We start from the raw sequence: 17569 nt of genomic DNA, 5'->3' as shown, positions 1-17569 counted from the left end.
TGACACCCCCCCCCCCATGTGGTGTGGGAGGCTGGGAGAGATGTCTGGAAGCAGGAGGTGTGTATCTGATTGTTAAGAGAAATGCGAAGATGAAACTCAGTAAAACCACTGATTTCCATTTTAGTTTAATGGAACCCCAGTTCACAGGTTGGCGCAAGGTAAGATTGGTTGTAGGCCTTGGTGCATAATCAGAGGCATTTTCCCAGACTGAAAGAAATAAGACTTGACTCCAGGGCTTTGCTGGGAAACTCAGTCTCTTCTAGATCTTAACTCACTCAGCGGAAGCGACCTGTGGTGTGGTTGGTGGGCCGCCGCCACCTGATTTCCCACATCATTCAAGAGGCATCTCTCCTCTCTTGGTGGCCCCTTTAGGAAATGATGGAAGATCTGGGGTGACTGGGCCATTGCTGAGCCAGCACGTGTGGGGGAGGAGGGAGGGAGGGTGCAGAGGGGGGTGCGGGGAAGCCCTGGAGAGGATGGGGGCTGCGGCCAAGGTCTGTCGCCTCCTGGAGCTCCTGCAGCGGCCGTGCTGTCCTCTGGCTGAGGTCACACTGACACCTGGTGGTCACTGGACGCTCACAGGCTTCAGTCTCCGACTGGGGCCAGAGCGAACTGAGAAGCCATCCTGACAGTCTGCCTTCAAAACACTTCTGAAAGATGCTTACTCCGGCTTTTCTTTAAAAGTTTACTTCCAGAGATGGATCCTAGGATCTTATAGTATTCTCTTCGAGTTAATTTGCATTTTTTTTTATTTTTTAAACTTCTCTAATGGTCACATTTTGTCTTAGAAAACCCTGTCTGAATATCTCCTGTTTGTCATTCAATACTGACTCTTTGCTTTTTCTTTCCTTTTCCATGTGCCATTCCTCTCCTCGCCTCTGCCCTCCCTGACCCCCACACTGTTCTTCTGTCCCTCCTGTCTCGTGTCCTTGGCTTTGCCGGCGTCAGCCTCCCCTCCCATTCCCCCTCCCCCCCTTGCAGAACAAGACAGCGAAAGGCAGCCTCAGCACAGAGCAGTCGGAGCGGGGGTGAGGGGGGCAGAGTGCTCGTGGGAATGGAAAGTACAGCAAGCACAGGTGAGTCGGGGCCGGCACCCCTGCCAGAGTCCCGGTGGGTGTCATGGCCTCTGCCCTCCTGCTCGCCCCAGGCCCGGCTACACCCAGGTCTTTAATCACGTGGACGGCCGACACCAGGTGGATAGAACGTCTCCCCGTCCGTCGCTTAGCTTCCCTGGAGCCCGAGGAGGGGTGATTGAGGCTGTCCCATTGCCCGTCGGAGCTCAGTGACCGAGCTGAAGTCAGGCCGTGCGCGCGTGCGTGCGTGTGTGCGCGCGCGTGCGTGTGTGTGGTGCTCCCGGAGGCTTCTGGGACAGACCCTGCCAGCAGCCCACCCCCTGTGTCCGACTCAGAAATGCTTCTAGCCAGGGGGCTGTCCTTTTTTATTTATTCCCTCTCTGTAAAGCTTATGGTGGCTTTTCCTTTGAAAAACAAAAAAACTCCCAGTTTTGTTCTTTGAAATCTCTTTCCCCAAGTACTGTGAAGGACTCCTTTGCGCAAAAGTACAAAGGGAAGGAAAATCCCCTCGAAGATTTAGGAGACTTTAGCATCCGATTTAATTTTACTCCTAAAAACCTCAAGAGATTGAGTTATGCTTTGTGCCAGTGTGTCCGGGCTCGTGGTCAGGGCGGCGTGCATCTGTGAAAACGGGATTAGAGGACCAGCGTCCCCAGAGGCAGCGGGCGTCCCCTCCTCCCCAGCTGGCTTCCTTGCCCCCCCCCCATGGAGTCACTGAGGACTGAGGAAAAGAGACCATAAAGAGAAAAAAAGAAAAGCCAAAATGTAACTTGAGGCGGTTGCTCCTATAGGATGGGGTGGGGGGAGCCAGTTGTCTCAGAAATGTTCATTAAGGGATTATTTCTCTTCAAATGAAGGGCTTCTGTGTTGACTCCCGGCATCTGAGAGCCACACACAGGTGCGCTTAGTCTGTGGCACGTTTCCTCCCCCTGTTACAACCGGCAGATTCCACCTTTCTCTGGAATACCCAACAGTAATTTGAGGAAAAAATAGAATTTGTCTCAGACAGTGGCGGTTTTTGTCCTTTGAGAAGTCCTCGTTCTTCAGGTGGGTCCTGGTACAGAATTCCAGAGAAGCCCCCTCTGCTCCGCCGTGGAGGCTGCAGGGCTGTGGAGGCCTGTGGTGCTTTCTCGAGGGGGCTGTCGAGTGAGGCCTTTGCAGTTAGGCCTGTCTTCCTCTCCCAGGGAGGGGGCTGAGGAATGGAAGGGACAGAGCAGAACAGGTGGTTGGGTCCCAGGAACCAAATGAGCACGCTGCTGCTAGCAGCAGCCCCGGGTTTCTGGAATGCAGCGAGGCCACTGTTCCTGTCCTCCTTCCCCACCGAGCAGCCCCTGGGGCAAGACAGCAGGCTGGTTGCTTTTCCAGCTTGTTTCTGTTGGCCTTTGTCCTGTGCCTGGGCTCTGCCTTCTTCCTGTCAACTCCACTGCCTGGCTGCCGGGCAGAGCCACATGCCACAGGGGCCACGAGGAACATTCTAGAAGTGCCCTTGGATGACCGGGTTAGGGAAGGAACCAGTTGGTGCTGAGTGCCTTTTGTTTTTGTCCCAGAATCCCAGCTCATGTTTGGAGAGGGATAAAAACAAAAAAAGGAAGTCTGAGCCCTGGGCCTGGTGAGCAGAACTCCAGTTGGGAATTTTAATTTCGTTCATCAACTGCTTCCTCTCCAGCCAGCCTTGGGCCCTGCCAGCCGGTAGCCCTCGGCCCCCGCGTGGAGCAGGAAGCTTCAGCATTCAGACCTCAGTGTCGGTGTGTGCTTCCCACGTGCACAAAAGACACTGCAGCTCTGAGTGGTGACGGCCTGGCCCATCGGTGTGGGGTCCAGCTTTGTCCACCTGAAATGATTTTCTTCATACGCTGTCCCGCTTTCTCAGTTCAGCCATCTCGTTGAGAGCAGTGGCCCTCCACAGATTGTATGGGAACCCCAGTAATCGGAGACAGAGAACATTTCATCTTGGGGCCCTTTCTAGGAACAGAGAGCCACAATCAATGGGTGACCCTGACAAGGCAGGGAAGGGACAGGAGTACATGAGTCCTGCTTCTTGGTGCCCCCCTTTCTCACACAGAAAGTGCTATGTAACCAGGGGCAGGCCGCTAAATGCCTCTGCTTCTGTTTCTTCTGTAAAGAGAGGAATGACGATGGCCCACCTTGTGAGGATTCGGTCAAGAAATGTCTTTAACGTGTCTGTGCAGTGTAGCGTGGGGTGCTGGCCTGCCGTGCCCGGCTGGGTGGGACCCTGTGCCTCCCTGTCTAACACAAAGCCCGGGGGCTGGGAGGTGGGGGTTCTAGTCCTTCCGGGACAAGGTACCTGCACTTGTCCCTCAGCAGGCCAACATGGCCAGGGAGGAAAGCTCCTTGGGCAGACCGTCACCCAGTGGGCCGCCTCTTCCCCACTTGTGAGTGTCAGGAGGCAGGGCGACGGGCCGGTGGGTGCCCGCCCTCTCCCTGTGCTGACTCCTAACCGTGCCTCCAAAGGCCTATAGGAGTGTCCAGTGAGCTCCTCGGAGGCCAGACTTCCTCCCTAGGGGCCTTGGCACTTGCCATCCCCCTGGGCCTGGGTACTCTCCCCCCACCCGCCCCCCATCTTCAGTGACAGGCTCCCTCTCATCTCGGGTCTCTGCTTCCGTGTCACTTGCTCACGAGGCCTTCCCTCCTGAGCCCCTGTCTAACCACCTCCTTCCCAGGCTGCAGCCTTCTTAGGCCAATTTGGAATCATTTGTTTGCTTGCTTATGTGCCTCTCCAGTAAACTGTGTCCCCACTGAGGACAGGAACCGTGTTTGGATCTGCCCACTTGTGCCCTAGCCCTGCGCGCGCACAGGGCAATGCAGACAGTCGGTTAGAGGGGGGCACGCACCCCAGAGAAGAAAGCGGCACACAGTCCCACCCCAACAGGTGGAAACTGGCCAGGTAGGGTGGGCTGGGGTGATGGATTCTGGCTGCGGTTAGAGAAGGTTGGGGAAGGCAGGCTGTGCCTGTGTGGCCAGAGGCCTGTCCAGGCCACAGAGGTGACGCTGAAGGGGAAGGAAGGTGGGAGCGGAGGAGAGCGGGAGTCCTGGAAGGCTGTAGCCCAGGGTGAGATCCTGTTCCCTGGCAGCGGGACACCAAGGTGCCTTTTACAGAGAGTATTGAAAACCCGCGCCGCCGAGTGGCTGCAGCTGGCACGGCGTTTGCCCCTGGCTCCCCGCCCGGGACCATGCTGTCTCGGCCACGTCCCATGTGGTTGGACAAGACCACGCGGTGACTGAGGCTCGAAGGCAGCGTCCCGGGGGCCCAGACGGAAGGGCTTTGCTGGGTGGGAGCCCCGGTCCCAGCAGCCCCTCTCAGCAGCCCCCGTGGCTTTGGGTCCCTGTGAGACAGGGGTCAGGCCTTGGTGTCCTCACGAGGACCCCTGTAAAACTGCTGGCATAGTACCTGGCACACGAATTTTCTTCCTATGCTCCCTGTCGAAGGAACAGCTTTTTAGAAATAGCTCTGAGAAGTTAGGGTCCCCTGACATTCAAGGTGTCACATATTCAGGGCAGTCTGACATCAGACCCTGAGGAAAGGTCCCCATTAGCAAGGCTGGCAGACAGAGCCAAGCAGGAGGTGCTGTAAAGGCCACAGCTGCCTAGACTACCAGGCGCTCCAGAGCCCGAGGTCAGCACCCTGCCGAGTCCCCCCACCCCGGCCAGGCTGACCCCAGGTGCTGGGCCTGCTTCATTCTGAGGTTGGGGGCCGGGGTGGGGCCTGCTCTTCTGAGCAGCCAACAGGCTGGGGCTGCAGGCCCAGCGCTGTGCCAAGGGTCCCCACCCTGTCCCTCCCTCCACACGCAGGGCCTTAGGCGGTGTGCCTGGACGGGTGTCCTGCGTCCCCAGCAAGATTCCCCACTCTGGCTGTCGCTTGAGTCATCCCATCAGCTCCACCCTTGTCATCACCTTTACACGGGACCTTTGGTTCTCTCCCCTCCCCTGGCGGCCTTCACCTCAGGAAAGCCAGAGGGCGGAGTGGAGAGTCTCCCCGTGCTGGGGGGCCAATCAGAGCATGCGCCGCAAGGGCCGGGATGACCTCTGGGGCCCAGGGCCACCTCCAGAACTAGGGAAGCCACGCTGTCGCCGTGGACGTCCTGAGTGGCTGCTGGAGCCCTGGAGTTTGCCTCACCTGAGTGGGATGACGTTGTCCTGCCGTCTCTGCAGAAGGGCTTCCCGTGTAACCATGTTTTACGCCAAGCAGTTAGGCATCTCTTTCGGCAAGGGCAGGTATACGTTCGGGTGCTTCTAAATAGAAGGTTCTTAGCTCCTGCACACAGATAGCCTTCTTAACTGTCCTGCCTCTTAGTTGTATGAGGACAGAAAAGGGACAGCACCGCCTGGGTTTTCCTGGGGGTTATTTGTTGGAGGGGGGCCCCAGAGGGGGTCGGAGGGAGAGGGGGGCACTCTGAGTAGCAGGGAGCAGGTCGGGGGAGGCCTCCGCCACTCTCGGCTTCCGCTGATTGTTCGCCACTGATCCTTGGAAGCCGCGTGTCTCTCTCAGCCCTCTGCCCGCACGGTGACCCGTGAGGTAGTCTGAGGAGGCCCCCGGCACTGCCCCACTGGCCCCCGGGTGTCGTGTGGATCATCTTTCTGAGCCTGGAGCCTGGGCTGGAAGAGGAACCGTGGCAGGGGGCGCCTGGGGAGCCTCAGAGCTGGCTCTGCCCTCCCTGTCAGAGCCGCCGGCCGGAGAGTGTTCTTTTGTCATGTGAAGTATCACTCTTGTCAACCGCCAGCAGCTGTGGCTGTGAGCGGTTCTTCCACAGATCGCCTGGGTGCTCAGCCACCTCTGTGAGGACCGCTCTGGGCCGCCACAGTGCCGAGCCCCACTCCGGGGCCCTGGTGGTGGCATCCTGAGCAGGGGTCACCCCAAGAGCTGCCCGACTCCGGGGCGGCCCCCACCAGGACAGTTGGGGAGCCCTTTCCTGGCCTCAGTTCCTTCCGTTCGCCGGGGAGGCAGCCGCACCTCGGGGCACAGAGTCTAGTCACAGAGCAGCCGGCGGGGTCACTGCCGTCTTTAGCCGTGTTCCTGGCCACCACCGGTCTTGGGGGGTCTTCTGCCTCGATGGCACCGTTGTGGGGGGGGTCTGCAGCCGCTGGACCCACGGAGTGGGGGCTGTCGGCCGCAGGGCCGCACGGAGGTTCCCGGCACCCAGTGTCGGTTCTGTCTTCCAGGTGAGACTGTGGAGATGAGAAGGTGGTGGACACTCGCGATGGAACCAGAACCGTCCTGCTGTGCGGCCCCGCCCCGCCCGCCCTGCCCCGCCAGCACCTCCTCCCTAAGTCCTTACATCACACCCAAACCGTGACACCACAGGAAAGAAAGACCCAAGAAGTTGGAATGGCTGTTTCCATGGACACGATCTCCATAGTGACAATGTGGGGGGAGGGGGGTGGGGTGGGATGATGGGAAAGGGGGGGTTAAAAGGGTGGGATAAAAATATATATATATAAATCTATTTTTAGTCTGGAAAGACTTTGTTTAAATGAAAGGTGCGCTATCCCTTTTGATTCTATTTTAAAATTCTCTAGTTAAAGAACTCCAAATTTGTTCCAATAACAGTGAAATTTAAGTGTGAAATTGAACAAGCTGGTCTCATAAAGGACGGGGTGTGGCTTTGATCTTTAGCCTGCCTCACGCCGGTTCAGAGAGCTGCAGACCCAGGGTTGAAAGAGCAGACAGACCACACCGGAACCATCCTTTGTCGTTAATTCGTCTCAAAGTGGGAAGGTTTGGGGGTTGGGGGGGTGGGGGATGTGGGGACGGTCCGTGTTTTCAAGAGTGGGGGAATGATGTTTAAACACAAATAAATTTTTTCATTTCCAGAAACACTATTTATTTATTATTTTTAAAATTTTTATCTTTTTGGGGGGTGAGATTGGCAGATGTCCCAAGGTCACAGCTATGTCCTGGGTCACTGTGGCCAGTGAGAACCATGAGCGCCCCACTAAGTGCGCCCGGCAGGCAGGGTCAGGGGGTGGCCTGCCTCTGGACGCATTCCTGGCAGCTGTACCCTGTCCCCCCCCCCCCCCCTCCCCAGGCCGAAGGACGGGACAGGAAATCTAAGTTGTAGGACTCGGCACACGGGGGAGGGGCTGTTGAGTGCCATCAGTGTGGTTAGGCTGACCAGGAACACCCAGTTAGCCCTTTTTTCTTTTGCTTTCGTTTTTATAAAGGAAAAGGGGGCCTGTCAGGTGAGCAGCTCCACGCTACATGATTCTTTATGTTGTATTGTTTTGTTTTGTAAATTGTATAATTTTTAAATATCTGAGTTTTAAAAAAAGAAGAAAAAAGTACAAAAAAAATCTTGTTAAGGCCTTAAGAAGGGGTTAGTGCATCTTTCAGGGGTCACTCTGCCGTGGGGATAAAATGGCTGTTTCACAAACAGTTTTATTTAAAAAACAAAAAAAAAATCAAAAAATAATAAACTTCATTTTAACCTTGTTTCCTTTTTTGGTTTAATGTAAAGCAAACGCGTCTCTTCCTCCTCCCATTCCAGCCCCCAAAGGTGGCTTTGCTCCACTGCATCTGACTGTCCAGCCGAGCCCCAGCCTCCCGTGCCCCCCGCGGCCCTCGCCGCGGGGCCTGGAAGGACACAAAACCCAAGCTCCTCTGCGGCCCCGCCCGGGCGGGTGGAACTCAGCCAGTGTGCGGGGACGGGCAGATTTACTTAAGTTGGTATGAGGACAGATTTCCAATCAACATTAATTTTAAAGGTTATAAAAAAATAATGCAATGTTAATGGACTTTTCTAGAGAACAGAAATACTGGAAGGAATGTTGTGAAGTAGAAATAAGCAATTATAAATGAGTTCTTGTGTGCTCATCAATTTGGGACTGCAGAAATGGCAGATTAATTCTGTTTTAATGGCTCCATCAAGCCGTGCGGCCCATTTCTCATTTCGCTCACCAGGACGGAGGCGTGGGTGGGTGTGCTGGGCGGGCTGTGGGACCTGCATGGAAATGACGGCTTTTTGAGCCGCGCGGCTTTCCGTCTGGTCTTGACTTGGCGTTAACACGGTTCAAGTGAAACTGATAGATTTCAGGTGTCAGGGGCTAAACCACAAACCTTGAAAAATATGTGTCTTGAGGAAACTATTTTCCCAATGGCAAATGATTCTTTGTCATTTTGCTTTTATTCTTCTGTCCCCTTTTGACTTGCCGATGACACTTGAGCGAGGCACATGGGATGATTCTAGGACTTTCCTCAAACTGGCTTCTGAAATGACCGTTTCCCCGGGGCGTGGCTGCGTTCCACACTCCGCTCCTGGCTCCGGCTTTCCAGCTTCTGCAGGAAGCCTCACCTCCTGCGTTTTAAGTTCATAGCAGTGTTGAGCAGAAGTTACAGAACGTGCCCGTGTGTACCCGGTCCCCCCACACACAGCCTAACCCAGCCAAGCGGTGCATTTGTTACAACCGGTGATCCTACTACATAGACCCATCGTTGTCACCCAGAGCCCGTAGTTGACATTTGGGTGCATTCTTGGTGTTGCACACTCCGTGGGTTTGGACTAGAGGTGTAATGACACGTGTCCACCGTTACAGTCTCAGAGTAGTCTCACCGCCCTGAAGATCTGTGCTCTGCCTGTCCGCCCTCCTCCCAGCCCCTGGCAACCACTGATCTTTTTACTGTCTGCATAGTTTTGCCTTTTCCAGAATGTCATATGGTTGGAATCATACAGTATGTAGCCTTGTCAGATTGGCTTCCTTCACTCAGTGAAAACACATTCAAGGTTCCTCCACGGCTTTTCATGGCTTGATAGCTCATTTAGTGCTAAGGAATATTCCATTGTCCAGATGTACCACAGTTCACTCACCTGCCAAGAGACGTCTTGGTTGCTTCCCAGTTTTGGCAATTATGAATAAAGCTGCTGTGAATACCTGTGTGCAGGTTTTTGTGTGGACATCCGTTCTCAACTCCTTTGGGTCGATATCGAGGATCTTGCTGGATCACATGGTAAGAAGGTTTTGTTTTGTAAGGGACCACCAGCCACCTTGCACAGTGGCCGCGTATGGAAGTTCCTTTTGCCCCACACCTTTAACAGTATTTGCTGTTGTCAGTGTGCTGGATTTTGGCCATTCTAAAAGGTATGCGATGGTGATAACATGGATTTTTTTTCATAAGTTTAAAATTGCGGATAAAATATTTACCATCTTAACCAGTGTGCAGTGTTGAGTACATTCGCATTGACAGGTGCGAGATCCAGGCCCATGTGCCCGGCAAGCTGCACGCAGGGTCCGCTTTAACCTTCTGCCTCTTTCTGTCCCCAGGAATTTTGGGGGGTTTCCTCTGTGGGCGCCGCCATGCCGCAGGGAGGGAGAGGGGTCACGGCTAGCAAAATGCCACCAACGTTCCCAGCGCCCTCGCTGGGTGCCGAAGCTCCCTCCCAGGGGTGCCGGGGGTGGGCGGTTCCCGGTCCGCGCCGTGTTGGTGCCATCCCTCCCCGGGCAGGCGAACTCCAGTGACACGTGTGGTCCCTGCGAAGCGCTCACTCCCATCTCCGCTTCTCCTGGGCAGCCTCACCGCCTGACTGGGGGTGGGGGCGGCCCTGAGTGTGTCTGTGAGTAAATCCCAGGAACTCAAGTGCTGGCCCTTGAAGTTTTTGTCCAGTGTAGAACGGTAACTCAGAGCATGCACTTTGAAACGGACCCCAATGCTGCTCGATGACTTTGATCTCCTACCACGAACTGGAAGCCACCAGCCTTAGGGGCTGCAGAGAGGGCACGTGAACAGCAGCGCCTGGCACACGAAGCTATGATTGCACAATGATTGCAGAAGGCCACAGGCCTCACGAGGCCACCCCGCCCTGGACAACAGGCCACTGCCCTTCGCAACCCCCCAGTGGGCACGATGCATCAAAAGAAGGGGTAGAGATAGTTTATCTAAGGCCACTGTGTGACCGGACACTTGGACCCTCACGTTCCCCGTGCTAACACCACCTGACCGGCGGTCCGGGTAGAGAGTCACCACTTGCTGAACAGGAGCGCGCAGCTGAGGCAGATCAGAGCCCCCCCCCCCCCCCCCCAAGGCGCCTAGGGTCTCGCCCTCCTGCTCTATCGAGTGGCCTTAGAAGTGGTCTCCCTGCCTCCTGGAAGCCAAGACCGCAGTTTCGCACAGTCTAGACCTCAGCCAGACTTGCAAAGCTGCCACCTCCAGGCGCCTCCTTCCGGCTGCCCCACCCCCACCACGCACAAGACTTTGCAGTGCTCCAGGGTCCTCCAGAAAGTCCTGCTCCAGCCTGGGGCGGTGTCCCCATGACCCTGAAAGCAGTCCCCACGCTGCCGGCCTGGCCTCCTCCGGGTCCTGAGCACCTTGGAGCAGGGCCCACCATCTGCTTCCCACCATGTTGCCAGTACTTAGCCCAGCACCCAGTACCCAGCACATAGTACTTCCGGTGTGGGTGGGACAGAATCCAAGCCCATCAAGTACTTGGCCATGGCGAGATGCAGGGAAGGCCCAGCTGGGCCCCAAAAAACTAGGTCCTGGGCCCAGCAGGAGAGTAGGGGTGTGGGAATTCGGGAAGGAAGCAGCTTCCACAAGCCAAGCAGGAATTGCGAACATTGGAAGCCATATGACCCCGGGTTGCCACCTCTGAATGGCGTCTCTGAGCCAGGGATGTCAGAGGGCGCTCAGGAAGATCCTGGTCCTCTTACGGTGGGAAGGCGAAGCAGGGGGAGAACGGGGGCGATGGGGTGGGGGTAAGGGATGCCTCCCCCAGGCCCTGCTTCAGCTGGGAGAGAGAATACTCCAGCTGTTTCCAGAATGAGAGTGTGCCTCACACACCCCTGGGACGGGTGAAGGGGCCTGACCCTGCCCGGGAAATGCCCCTTCCCACCCTCTGGGTCTACTACCTTCTCATCTGAGCAGGTTTTGGCCTCAGAGTTCCCACCAGCCTCACTGATGTAACAATTCAGCTTCAATTCCCGCCCCTTCCATTGTTGGAGAGGGAGCGTGAGGCCGGGCATGGTGTGGTCACCCAGGCCTTACGCGGAGGGGCAGAGAGGCTGAGCAAGAGGAAGGATCTGGTTGGCACGACTCCAGCCTGGTGCGGGTGGCACACAGGTTTGCATCTTTCCTGGAAGGACCTCAGAGTCAGGACTGGAAGGCTTGGGACTGGAGCCACGAGGGACCTGGCCTGGGGGGGCGGGGAGGGGGAGGCGGGGAAGGCGCTGGCACAAGGGGAGGCCTGAGAACTCACTCCCTGGGGTCCTCAGCAGGGGACGCCTGTGAGGGAGGAAAGAAATTGCGCCCCAGTGGATTTCCATCCCCTCGTCTTCCAGAATGAGTTTGAGCGGCTGATGTTCAAGGACAAATGAGGAGGAGGAGGAGGAGGAGGAGGAAGCAGGCCTCCTCCTCGGAGGACAGAGGTACCTCTTGGGTCTAAGCCACCCTTACGCCCTGAGCTCAGCGGCAGCTCAGTCAACAAGGGAAAGTGCCCACGCCGGAAAGTGGGGCAGGCATGAAGGACATTCATCACTCGGGTGGCCGCAAGAGCCAGGAGGTCCAAGGACGAATTTGTAACAAACTTAGGAAGGCGTCTCCAGGCCATTGAACTGGCGGTCAGGATGAGTAGCAAGCTCTGAAAACAACCCAGCTGCCTCCCCACCCCCAGATGTAAACTCGATAGGCCAAGATCAGGCCAGAACTGAGGACGCTGGGCCCGCCTACCAGGCGAGGGGCCACAGCACCACTGCGGGCAGAGGCAGGAGGCAGGGGTGGGGTCCGGGCAGCTACCGGGAACTAGGGTGACTTGGTGCTGGGTCTGAGTGTGTGTGTGTGTGTGTGTGTGTGTGTGTGTGTGTGTAAGTGGTGCGTGGTTTTGTGGGTGTGTAAATGTGTGCTGGGATTGCGGGTCAGTGTGTGAACACGTGGGTAGCGTCTGAATGTGTGAGTGGTTCGTGATTGTGGGTTTCTCTGTGTGTTGAGCGAACTAGTGTGAAGGGGACACCAAGAACGTCATCCCCGCCACCACGGACCCTCTGATCACTGTGACCTCCCTAGGGCACTGGGCAAGTGCCAGTAACAAACTTGGGAGGGGGCAGGTAACATATGGGAAGACAAGGGTGTGTTCTGGGGACGAGGCGGGGACCACACTAAGGGGTGTGAGCCTAATACGACGGGTGGGTGGCAGAATCAAGTCCAATGACCCCCGGCTTTTCCTCGGAGCCTCTAACAGAGCTGCAGAGTCAGGCTGAGGGGTGGGCTTCTCGTCTCTCCGCTAATCTCACCCCACTACCCTGGGGAAGCACCCGAGAGTCCAAGAGCGAAGGACTTCGGGGGTCACCCCTGCACCTGACCTTCCTCGGGTCCTCCTCGTGTCCGCTGGCAGCACGGTCCCCCTGACACGTTGACTCAGGGCAGAGGGCAAAGGCCGGCCTCGGGTCCCTTTAGAAAGAGGGCCCGCGCTGGCTGGGCTTGCAAAATGTGCTGAGCGTCCCATCTGGCCTGGTCCTAGGTACCTGGTGTGCCGGAAGAGCCCAGCACGCACTGAGGCGGCCATGGGACTGCTGATCGGGGATGCTCTGGGGCCCCTGGCCATAGCCGTGGCCCTCTTCCTGCTCCTGGTGGACCTTCTGCACAGGCGCAGATTCTGGGCTGCCCGCTTCCCGCCAGGCCCCATGCCGCTGCCGCTGCTGGGCAACCTGCTGCAGATGGACTTCCAGGACACGCTCTTCTACTTCGACCGGGTGAGGAAGGCGGGAGGCGGGAGCAGCAGAGGGGGATGGGGACCCCGCCTAGCGGCGGCGGATGGCGGGTGGGGGGTGAAGCCACAGGACGCACAAGGAGAGCACGAGCAGATGGGCCGAGCGCTGGAGGCAGGGGTGAGAGGCCGACTGCGGCCGGCCTCGGCGCAGGGCCCGAAGGAAGATTGGGATTTTCCAATAAAGGTCAAAGAGGGCAAAGGCCTGGAGTGGGGTGTGGGCTTGGCAGTGGGTTTGGGATCCAGTTGGGCAGCGCTTAAATTATGTGACCTGGGTCCCTTCTGATCACAGCAGGAGGAAAGGTCTTGAGAATCAGGGACGGAGTCTGGTCATGAGCCCCATTTTAAAAATTATTATTTTATTTTGTGTTATTTTCTATTTTATTTATTGAGAGAAGGCACAAGTGAGCAAAGGGCAGAGAGGGAGAGAGAGTCCCACAAGGGGCAGAGCGAGAAGCAGGGCTCACTCGAATTGGGGCTGGAGCTCACAATCAGTGAGATCATGACCTGAGCTGAAGTCAGACAGGAGCCCCATTTAAATCAGGAAACCGAGGGTGACATAATTACGGGGACGGTTTCTACTCTTTTGCTGCTGTGGTTTCTTGGGTCTCAGTGCTCACCTCTATGAACTTCAGTTTCTTCACCTGTAGAATGGGATCCTAACTTGGCCTACTGACAATTTTGGTGACCTTTGCAAAGTCCTAGCTGAGAGGTCTGATCCAGCGTGAGCTCCTCCTCCGTAGACCCTAACCCAGAGTCACTAGGCCAGATATCGCCCTTGCACCAGCGTGCTGCTGGAGGCCTAGGGGTGCCCCAAGGCTAGCGCCATGAGACTGGGGCCGCAGCCTGCTGGGGGTGGGGGTGGGGGGGCGGAACCGGGCTTGACAAACGCCCTCAAACCTCGGCCTGCAGCTGCGGCGCCGCTTCGGGGACGTGTTCAGCCTGCAGCTGGCCTGGACGCCCGTGGTTGTGCTCAACGGCCTGGAGGCCGTGCGCGAGGCATTGGTCTATCACAGCGAGGACACTGCCGACCGCCCACCTATGCCGATCTACGAGCACCTGGGGTTCGGGCCGCGCTCCCAAGGCAAGCGGAGAAGGGGGGCAGACCGAGGTCCGGCGGGGACTGGGCCAGCAGTGACTCAAGACCCGGCAGGGCTAAGTGGAGGCAGGATCGTGGACATGCAGTGCAGGGAAGAGTCAAAGAACCTGGAGTGGCCGCAGGTGGAGGAAGGATCTGGTGCCAAGTGCCGGGGCCTGATAGAGGCGGATGAGGGCGGGGCCTGACCGAGAAGGGGCGGGCCCAGGGCCGAATCGGTCAAGAAAAGGACGTCTGGGTGGGCGGGAATGAGGGGAAGGAAGACAGTATGGGCGAGGCAGGGGGCGGACCAGGACTTTTCCCGACTGGGCAGGGGTCAAGGTGGGCAGAGTGATGCCAACACCTGCCCCCAGCAGAGGAGAGCTGGCGGGCAGGCAGAGAGACCAGTCCCCAGCGGCAAGTGGGTGTCAAAGTGGGCGCGATTTAGTGGGCGTGGGGGGCAAGGTTTGTGGGGGCGGGCAGGGGGCCGGGCCTGTGAACGGGGCAGGGGCGGGGCCTTGCGAAGGGGGCGGGGCCGAGTGCCCTGGGCGGCCGCGTCAAACCACGCCCACCGCCCCGCCCCGCCCCCGCCCCAGGGGTGTTCATGGCGCGCTACGGGCGCGAGTGGCGCGAGCAGCGGCGCTTCGCCTTGTCCACCCTGCGCAACTTCGGCCTGGGCAAGAAGTCACTGGAGCAGTGGGTGACCGAGGAGGCCTCGTGCCTCTGTGCAGCCTTCGCCGACCATGCCGGTGCGTTTGGGGGCTGAGGGGCACAGGAGACAGGGACGGAGGGGCTGGGGAAGAGATGGAGGAGACCCCCTGACCCGCACCGTCCCCTCTCAGGACGCCCTTTTAGCCCCAGGGCCCTTCTGAATAAAGCTGTGAGCAACGTGATCACTTCCCTCACCTACGGGCGCCGCTTCGGGTACGACGACCCGCGCCTCCACAAGCTGATAGACGGAGCACTGAAGGGACTGCAGGAGGACAGCGGCTTCGCGCGTGAGGTGCGGGGCGGGGGCGCCAAGGAGCCCTGAAGGGCGAGCTGCGTGGAGGCGGCCTCCGCCCTAAAACGCGCCTCCCGGAGGAGGGCGTGGGGGAGGAGGGAGAGGGGGAGTACGGAGGGGCCTGGGAGAAAAGGCATTCCAGGACAAAGGGTCTGGAGAAGGTGGGGAGATCATCGCAGACCCGGAGCCGGGGAGGCGGGCCCAGGGTCCAGGAGCCCGGGAGAGGGCCCAGGAAGGAATCTGTACCTGCTTCATTGGAAGCCACTAGAGCCCACGAGATCTAGGGTTTAGATTCATCCTTCTGGGCCCCGAGCCAGGAAAGAGGATCAAGGCCCGAACTTAGGGAGGAGCCACTGCAATGGTGGGGACACCCGGGAGGTGGCAGGGACCTGGCTGATGGAAGTGAACACTGAGCACAGGAAGGTCCCCCATCTGTGGCCCTCCCAGGCCCTGAACTCCATCCCTGTGCTCCTGCGCATCCCGGGACTGGCTGACAAGGTCTTCTCAAGCCAGAAGGCCTTACTGACCCTCCTGAATGAACTAGTCCAGGAGCACAGGATCACCCGGGACCCAGCCCAGCCACCCCAAGACCTGACTGACGCCTTCCTGGATGAAATAGAAAAGGTGAGGTGTCGGGGACAGTGGTGGTGGTTTGAGAATCCCATGACCCCAGGCCCAGGAAGGTGGGGCCTGGACATCACCCAGCGATCAGTGATGGGTGCAGGGTGGGAGGCCATCTGGGGGCTTCTTCCCTCTGGCTCAGCTCACCCTCTTGGCACGGCCCAGGCTAGGGGGAACCCCGAGAGCAGCTTCAATGATGAGAACATGCTCATGGTGACAGCCGACCTGTTTCTGGCTGGGATGCTGTCCACCTCAACCACGCTGGCCTGGGCCCTCCTGCTCATGATCTTGCACCCGGACGTGCAGCGTGAGTTCAGCCTGGGGCCCGGATGGATGGATGAGGGAGGAGAGGGAACCAGCTGGGGCCCCTTAAGTTTGCTCTAGCCCCCCGAAGCTCTGAGCGGAAGCTGGGCCCTGGGCCCCTCCATAGAGTCAGGCAGAGGTCGGAGCCCGGACCTCAGGGTTCTGACCACTGTGGGGATGCCTGTCTGTCTAGGACGCGTCCAACGGGAGATAGATGAAGTGTTAGGGCCGGTGCAGCGACCAGCGATGGCGGACCAGACCCGCATGCCCTTCACCATGGCCGTGATGCATGAGGTGCAGCGCTTTGGGGACCTCGTCCCACTGGGCATGCCCCACATGACATCCCGAGACATTGAAGTACAGGGCTTTCTCATCCCCAAGGTAGGTCTGCAGCCCTCTGCACCCATGCTCAGCACCGCCCAGCATGGCCAATGCCAGGTAAGGGCGGGGACCCAAGGCACCCAATCCTCATTTCTGCAAGCACCGACTATCCCAGCCTAGGTGGATGTGGGGGATGGGAGCAGAGGCAGGGCCGGCCTCTCTCTTCAGAGCCCCCAAGTCAGGTGGGGAAGACAGACTGAAACGTTGCACGGGGTTTTGGAGGAGCCTGTGCACAGGGGCAGGTGGCAGCGTGGACCCCCGTGGGTGGTGAGTCCCTCGGCCTGCCATGGGGACAAAGGAGGTGCTGAGAAGCTTCTTGGGCCACGGGGTTATTTGAAAGAGTCCCGTGTGTGCCAGGCAGAGCGTGCACCCATGCACGTTCGGTGGCAGGGGTCTGGGCGTCCCATAGCCTAGACCCCACCCATGCCAGGCGTCTCCTGCCAGGGGACAACACTTATCACCAACCTATCGTCAGTGCTGAAGGACAAGACGGTCTGGAAGAAGCCCTTCCGTTTCCACCCCGAGCACTTCCTGGATGCCCAGGGCCAATTCGTCAAGCAGGAGGCCTTCATGCCCTTCTCTGCAGGTACCTGCGGTGCCCAACTCACTGACCCCTCCCAAGGGAGTCTCGGAGGGTGGAGCCCAGGCCCCCCGGCTCACTGAGCACCCCCATACCCACCCGCAGGCCGCCGCGTATGCCTCGGGGAGCCCCTGGCCCGCATGGAGTTCTTCCTCTTCTTCACCTGTCTGCTACAGCGCTTCAGCTTTTCCGTGCCTGTGGGGCAACCCCGGCCCAGCGACCATGGTGTCTTTTCCTTCCTGATGATCCCACCCCCCTACCAGCTCTGTGCCGTGCCCCGCTAGGAGGAGGAACCAGCCCCCCAACTGGCTCCTCAGCAGGGGCCCTGATATGCAATAAACCAGTTTGGCGGTGCCATCCTGGCTTCTGAGTCCCCCCGGGCCCCCTGACCAGCCCCTGGCGGTGATGGGGCCTCAGCAGCCTCCCCAGGGCCAGCCCCTACCCCTGCCTTATCCGTCCTTACCCTGCGTTCGATCCCATTTGAGAGCCGGGTATACCGAGGGCCAGAAGATGACCAGCTTACCCCCTACCCACCCAGAGACCCAATATCGGCCACTCTGGTTAGTGACAATGTCTAAGGTCCCGGCCCGTGCCAGGAAGAGCGAGAACAAGCTGCTGAGAGATCTCACCCAGGCCCCGGGGGGGGTGGGGAGGACCCCACTCGGCCTGGACACCCCCACCTCAGGTCCAACACCGCCCACCCCACACCACAGGCCAGCAGCTCAGCAGCACCTTCAACCCTTCTGCCCCACTTCATCTACGACAGCCCCGAAGGTGAGGCGCTCAGGGAGGGCCGGGAGGGATGTGCCAGGTTAACACCTGGGGCTC

The 17569-nt window shown here is 58.5% G+C and overlaps 2 protein-coding genes and 1 long non-coding RNA gene across 11 annotated transcripts in view; 2 read left to right on the top strand and 1 right to left on the bottom strand.

Moving 5' to 3' along the window:
• Positions 1–7521, top strand: part of TCF20 (transcription factor 20) — a 111390-nt gene extending 103869 nt beyond the window's left edge. For 3 of the 7 annotated variants that reach the window (XM_045062461.1, XM_045062462.1, XM_045062463.1), the window contains exon 5: positions 125–405. In XM_045062461.1, the coding sequence (XP_044918396.1) occupies positions 125–211 (87 nt within the window). In that variant the 3' untranslated portion in view covers positions 212–405. Of the gene's footprint in view, positions 1–124; positions 406–948; positions 1077–6251 lie in introns of those variants that run through there. The other 4 variants (XM_023257551.2, XR_006601166.1, XM_045062460.1 and 1 more) reach the window with 3 other exon arrangements.
• Positions 110–6331, bottom strand: LOC123386757. The gene is made up of 2 exons (XR_006601167.1): positions 5209–6331; positions 110–3035 (listed from the first exon to the last, which is right to left on the bottom strand). It is a non-coding gene; the product is annotated as an uncharacterized LOC123386757 (long non-coding RNA).
• Positions 7522–11873: 4352 nt separating the features above from the next.
• CYP2D6 (cytochrome P450 family 2 subfamily D member 6) lies at positions 11874–17098 on the top strand. Of its 3 annotated transcripts, none has more exons than XM_023256247.2 (10): positions 11874–12119; positions 12533–12764; positions 13691–13862; positions 14450–14602; positions 14696–14856; positions 15304–15480; positions 15643–15784; positions 15974–16218; positions 16606–16747; positions 16847–17098. In XM_023256247.2, the coding sequence occupies exons 2-10, from the start codon at positions 12576–12578 to the stop codon at positions 17023–17025; spliced, it is 1560 nt and encodes a 519-aa protein (XP_023112015.2). In that variant the 5' UTR covers positions 11874–12119; positions 12533–12575; the 3' UTR covers positions 17026–17098.
• The last annotated feature ends 471 nt before the right edge of the window (positions 17099–17569 follow it).

Source organism: Felis catus, chromosome B4 (genome assembly GCF_018350175.1).
Source record: "Felis catus isolate Fca126 chromosome B4, F.catus_Fca126_mat1.0, whole genome shotgun sequence".
Taxonomy (NCBI): Eukaryota; Metazoa; Chordata; class Mammalia; order Carnivora; family Felidae; genus Felis; species Felis catus.
Note: the sequence above shows the minus strand (reverse complement) of the source record. Positions and strands in the feature narration are given on the sequence as shown.